Source organism: Rhipicephalus sanguineus, chromosome 1 (assembly GCF_013339695.2).
Source record: "Rhipicephalus sanguineus isolate Rsan-2018 chromosome 1, BIME_Rsan_1.4, whole genome shotgun sequence".
Lineage (NCBI taxonomy): Eukaryota > Metazoa > Arthropoda > Arachnida > Ixodida > Ixodidae > Rhipicephalus > Rhipicephalus sanguineus.
In genome coordinates, this window is record NC_051176.1 from 151,363,580 (window position 1) to 151,370,098 (window position 6,519).

At 52.1% G+C, this 6,519-nt stretch overlaps 1 protein-coding gene across 2 annotated transcripts in view; it reads left to right on the forward strand.

The window, feature by feature from the left end:
• LOC119400297 (lysosomal alpha-mannosidase) overlaps nt 1–6,116 on the forward strand; it is an 83,569-nt gene extending 77,453 nt beyond the window's left edge. For both annotated transcript variants that reach the window (XM_037667322.2, XM_037667330.2), the window contains one exon: nt 5,823–6,116. In XM_037667322.2, the coding sequence (XP_037523250.1) occupies nt 5,823–6,053 (231 nt within the window). In that variant the 3' untranslated portion in view covers nt 6,054–6,116. The remainder of the gene's footprint in view (nt 1–5,822) is intronic.
• The last annotated feature ends 403 nt before the right edge of the window (nt 6,117–6,519 follow it).

Below are 6,519 nucleotides of genomic sequence, written 5' to 3' on the forward strand. Positions count from 1 at the left end.
AAGCAGCATTCCTGAGGACGATGGAAAGGCTGCTCCACACCTGCGGCAAGCGGATGGTCAGGGGACTAGAAGAACGTCAACACCTGCGGCCGGCGGATCGTCAGGAGACTAGAAGAACGTCAACACCTGCAGCCGGCGGATCGTCAGGAGACTAGAAGAACGTCAACACCTGCGGCCGGCGGATCGTCAGGAGACTAGAAGAACGTCCACACCTGGGACCAAAGAGCCACCCTGTCAACAATGGACTGGTCCCCTATTTAAGACCGGCCTGGTCCGTTGTTAGAGAGACGCCCCAGCCGACTTGGTCGTGCTGGCAGGCTCTGTCCTGCTATAACCTGCTATAACCTGCTATTACCTGCTATTGCCTGCTATTGCCTGCTATTACTGCTATAAACGTTGTTACAGTTTTGTAAACGTTCTGCCTCCTTGCTCTGCTCCTCAGCGATAAGTCCGATCTTCGGCTACATCGGCTAGCCAGCCTCCCGGCTCTCAACGTCACGAGGGCATACCCACTTCATAACGGTGGTTGGCAGCGCTGGGATACGCTACCTTCATCTCATCGTTGGACCAGGTGGGATACGCTACCTCATCTCATCGCGGGACAAGCTGGGACACGCTACCCTGATCTCAACGGTTGGAAAGTCTGATCAGATCCCTGCAGGCCCGAGGCTCGAGGACGACCACGACACCGATCGACGGCAGCCACGAGTTCGACCGGAGTCAGCTACTTTGGTTGGGTGAGTGCCCAACGTTTACTGGTCATTTCGCCAGACCTCTAGCACAGGCAGATGTTAGGAGAGAGTTTTGTGTTTTTGTTTGATTCAATTTACTCACTTTGAACCATGGTATTCGTTTTAAAGTAAGAGTAAATTTTGTAGCAAGGCATCACGAGGAACGAGATCGCGATGGAGAAATACCTAGTGCAGGAGCTCCTTGAAATTTGTGAGGACTTGGGCATCTCCACCAGCTCCGCAAAAACAAAGGAAGCGATTCTCGAGGTGATGCGGGCGGAGAACGTGACCATCGAGGAAGCTGACGAGACTTGGGAGGAGATTTGCGAGAAAAAGCAGAAGACGAAGGCACGCGAAATGCGCGAAAGGCGGAAGGCAGAGGAGCGCGAAAGGCGTGAAAAGCGGGAGGCCGAGGAACGTGAAAGGCGTGAAAAGCGGGAGGCCGAGGAACGCGAAAGGCGCGAAGAGAGGCAGGCTCAGAGGCGTCGCGAAGAGCGAGTACATGCTCTTAGGATGAAGGAGCTTCATGATGAAATTGAGGCGAGTAAGTGGCAACGAGCACGATACTGTCTCCCCGTCTTCAAGTCAGGCTTGAACATTGAGACTTTTCTCGCTGGCTTTGAGACCGTCTGCGAGGAGGTCGGCGTTAGCCGAAACCTTTGGTTGGAGAAGCTTGTCACGTTGCTGCCGCGCCAAAGTGCATGCGTTTTGGAGCGCTTATCCGCTGAGGAAGCGCAAGACTTTGATAAGGCCAAAGAGGCCTTGTTGCGCCACTTCGCAGCTCCAGGTCCTGCTAACTGCAAAGGTCGAGACAGTAAAGCCCTAGCGCATGAGGTGCATCGAAAGGCGCAGGCGGTCGATTCGCGCCGCAGAGACCAAGAGGTCAAGAAACGTCGCGAGGCGCTGGAGGCCGAGGCCCGTCGTAAGGCGATAGAGGACGCCGAGGCCCGTCGTAAGGCGCTTGAGGACGCCGAAGCCCGTCGCGAGGCGCTAGAAGCCGAAGCCCGTCGCGAGGCGCTAGAAGCCGAAGCCCGTCGCGAGGCACTAGAAGCCGAAGCCCGTCGCGAAGCGCTAGAGGCCGAAGCCGATCGCGAAGCGCTAGAGGCCGAAGCCGATCGCGAAGCGCTAGAGGCCGAAGCCGATCGCGAAGCGCTAGAGGCCGAAGCCGATCGCGAAGCGCTAGAGGCCGAAGCCGATCGCGAAGCGTTAGAGGCCGAAGCCGATCGCGAAGCGCTAGAGGCCGAAGCCGATCGCGAAGCGCTAGAGGCCGAAGCCGATCGCGAAGCGCTAGAGGCCGAAGCCGATCGCGAAGCGCTAGAGGCCGAAGCCGATCGCGAAGCGCTAGAGGCCGAAGCCGATCGCGAAGCGCTAGAGGCCGAAGCCGATCGCGAAGCGCTAGAGGCCGAAGCCGATCGCGAAGCGCTAGAGGCCGAAGCCGATCGCGAGGCGCAGGACGCCGAAGTGCGTCATAGTGATGAAAAGGCCGACTTCGAAGGCCAAGAAAAGGGTTGTACCCGCGACAGTGGTACACCGCCACGAATAGAGACAGCTCAGGGCGAGCTGGCTGACTTAGAGCGTGTCGGGACTAACGTTAGGTCAGACGCACAGACACCTAGCCGCGGCCCCGAGAATCAGTTAGTTGAGCCGTCTCGTGCTTTGGCAAAGCAAATTGAATGCGGCGTACTTGCGAGTACGAGTGCCGATGCTGCGGGCATTCCGAGCAGTACCGAAGGGAAAAGGCGTAGGCGAAAACGCGTGAAGGCAAACGCGAGAGCGACGAGTGGCGTTAAGCGCACTAAAGTGGCTAGGCGCGATGACGTCATCTGTCGAGACGCCAAGATCCAGGTTGGGCCTAAGAAATCGAAAAGGCCCGCTAAGAAGAGATGGAAGTTGAGACAGCTGCGGAGATCCAGATTTGGCGTCAGGCGCGCTAAAATGGCCAAGCGCGATGACGTCATCTCTCGAGACGCCAGGTTAAAGGCTAGGCTTCAGATCACGAAGAGGCCCACCAGGAGAAAGGTACAGGAGATTCCGAGAATGCCTACTGGAAAAAGTTTCAAGTTCAGACTCCTGCGGAAACTGAGATCTAGATTGAGCGTGAAGCGTGTCGCGAAGACCCGAATTTCAAGTAAATTCAAGCGCCGTAGTTATCCCCTAATCTCTCCTACGCGAAGAAGCGGCAGGAGCGCAGCGAGGTGTCGCGCACACCGGATTAGCGACAAAGGCTGTTCCCCGCAGTGGAAGAAGGGAGCGGGTTAGTCCGGAGGGGTACAATAGGCAGACAAAACCGCTGGTATGCCGGTACAAACGTCGCCACTACTCAGTGTTTCGGACAGGTGTGTTCCCTGTCCCTTTGTCGAGATCGGACCCCTCGAAAAGTGTGGAATGCGCGGCTCCCAAGAGTTCGTCTGAAAGGGTGCGTTTGGAGACACCCAGGGATAACCGCAGCATAAAGATGAATTGACATCTTGAAAGAAGTTAGTGTGTTAATATGTACTAACGAATTGAGGAGTGAAATTTTGTAATTTGTCACTTTCCTCCTCATTGTAGCAGACTTTGAGACATTTGTTTGGTTATTTGTTTCTTTTAATATTTAGAGCCATGACCGTCAGCGCTAGTGTAAAAAGCTGTGAATGGTTTTAAAGGAGATGTAGGCTGAGTTAAAAGCCTCCGTTTTAGATACTTTGTTTTTTTTTTTAGCTAGAAACATAACCGTTAGCGCTCGTGTAGAGAGCTGTGAATTGTTTTAACGGAGATGTAGGCTGAGTGTTGAAAGCCTCCGTTTTAAATAGCTTTGTTTCGACAGCTGGAAACATGGCTTTTAGCGCTCGAGTAGAGGAGAGCTGTTCGCAGTAGTTACCGAGAAGAAGGCTGAATGATAAACGCCTCTGTTTAACGTACTACTGATCTGTTTTTCAGTACGTGTTAGTATGCGCGTCAGTGTGATTTTAGTTTCTCATTGTTTTGTGTTAAACGCGTGAGTTTGATTTTCAGTTTTCTTTCGTATTTAGTTTGAAGCGCTTTGTTTTCTTTATGTAATACTCATTTGCCAAGTGCAATGAGGGAAAGTGTTTGAGCAAAAGGCTAGTATTGTTTATCTTGAGATGTTTGTTGATAGGCATTCAGAACACTTGAGAGTGGTGCCAAGGCGCATGATTTAGGGAGCACTTAGTGAAGTGTTTGTAGTTTTGGGGCAAAATTGAGTCTTCCCCAGCTGCTTCGATCGTCCCTGATCTGCCGATGTCACCCTTGAGAATCGCTCGCGAAGAAATTCTGATTGATTTTAGCAGTGTCACGTAATGACACTTAGCTGTAGAGGCACGTCCTCACTTTGGTATTCTTCCTGAGATACGTTGCTCGTGATGTTTTAATTTTAGCTTAGCGTAGTCTCTAGGAAATGTTTCTTCTTTTATGCTGGTCTGGCGATTTGATCAGCATTCGGAGGGCGCTTGCTTTGGCCGGAGTGGTTTGGCTTTGTGTTGCTTCTTGGCAGTTCCAGTGAACCGCTGCTGAGCCATGGAGGTCACTCCTTGAGGAAAGAGCTGTACGACCACAGTTGACAACGGTCAACTAGCATCGCATCATCCGAGCTGCGTTTGAGAGCTCGAATTCTGGATGCATTGTCTTGTGGCGGGGGTGCTGTTGTGCCAGAGCACCTGACCGAACGGGGAGGCGATTAAACACCTGCACTTCGTTGGAAGTCCAAGGCATCGCGGTCAGCGTCTACCCTGCGACCAAGCTAAGGGGCCCGCACCTGCCACCTGGAGGCAGGGACTTAGCCCTGCATGCATTGTCTGAAATCCAGTCGTTTCAGCCAGCCATGTCGATTGACGCCAGTCGTTCTTCGAAGCTACCCTGCTACGGAAAGCAGCATTCCTGAGGACGATGGAAAGGCTGCTCCACACCTGCGGCCAGCGGATGGTCAGGGGACTAGAAGAACGTCAACACCTGCGGCCGGCGGATCGTCAGGAGACTAGAAGAACGTCAACACCTGCAGCCGGCGGATCGTCAGGAGACTAGAAGAACGTCAACACCTGCGGCCGGCGGATCGTCAGGAGACTAGAAGAACGTCCACACCTGGGACCAAAGAGCCACCCTGTCAACAATGGACTGGTCCCCTATTTAAGACCGGCCTGGTCCGTTGTTAGAGAGACGCCCCAGCCGACTTGGTCGTGCTGGCAGGCTCTGTCCTGCTATAACCTGCTATAACCTGCTATTACCTGCTATTGCCTGCTATTACTGCTATAAACGTTGTTACCGTTTTTGTAAACGTTTGGCCTCCTTGTTCTGCTCCTCAGCGATAAGTCCGATCTTCGGCTACATCGGCTCGCCAGCCTCCCGGCTTTTCCTCGACACGTAAACCCCATTCGTAACAGTGGTGGCAGCGGTGGGATACCACAACCCCGTATCTCGAGCTGCGCACCAGAGGGCCTATACCCGATTTCGTAACAGTACCCTTCACAACGGCACTTAAGGCACGCACAGTGTCGCAACTTGACGGCACTGTTGAGCTTTCAAAGTAGGCGTTCTCAGGATACTAAGCGCGCTGTTCTCGATCGATGCCGATAACTCTGTAACAATACCTCGAAAAGTCGACTTTTACTTTCAGCGCTGCGCTAGCGCTCACTGGCTGCTCTGAAAAAGCTGCGACGCATTCTATCTAATCGGTCTGAAGGCAAGTTAACTTTGTGTATTCAGCATCCAGAAAAAAAAAAGGAAAATGCGCTCATAGCGTCTCGCGATTCAAAGCGTCAGAATTAAAACTTTCATATTTACATGAAGAGCACTAATGTTAGAAATGACATAATGAATCACCATGGACCATCGCGTGCCCTGACCTGCATTTTTTCGTTATTTGTAGCTGAAGATGGAGCCTCGGGTACAATGTAGAGGTGACGGTCACTCCTTTACGTTTAAGACGCCCGTAGGCTTATCGAGACAAATGAAACCGACGTATATGCGCCGCACTGCCCTTTATAGGAATGAAGGAACAGACAACGATTGACCCTACATTTTTCTATATAGTAACAGTGTGTTGACGGCAAAACAAACAAAAGGAGAATTTCAATGGCTGCTTGTACGTGGACGCAGCATCTGCTCAGGAGCAACCAACTGGAGGACGTGCACGAGGCGAGCCTGTCGGGACACATGCTTCTGGACGAGATGCGGAGGCTACAGTGGCGGCAGACACAGACGTCCGGCGGCCCATCGGGCACCATTGGCGGCTCCGGCGTCGTTCGCGAACAAGACAACTACTCGGTACAGCTGTCGGATGGCCGCATCAGGACCTTCTATGCATCCCTATCCCCCAAGACGCGCTAAGAGAACGGTCGTGACGGCGCTGTTTCGTTTGCTCATCTGTAATAAAGGCCTCAACGGGCAGCTCGGTAACTCTTCCCAGTGGTGCTGCATTAAGAAGAATATAAAGAAGCCTGCAGCAAGGTGCATGCGTGTGTGATAGAGTGGATGAAAAATGAAAGTGAAAACATCAGTCAGCTTTCCGCAATTTCTATGTCGTTGCGAGTTTTGCAGATATATCACCCAATATTATGGGGTGACTTCACCAGCGGTCTCTTTTGTGTGATCATAAAAACATCCTTAATAATAATTGTTGGGGTTTAACGTCCCAAAACCTCGTATAAAAACACCCTTACAGCAACCATTTGCCAAGTGCTTTCGTGTCTGTCTTTTTCCATAATTTGCTTTAGCGATGTGTTCAACACTCAGAAAAGTGTAAATGGATTGAATGCTAAAGAAAAGTTTTATTATAGGGAGAGTTGGCTTAAAA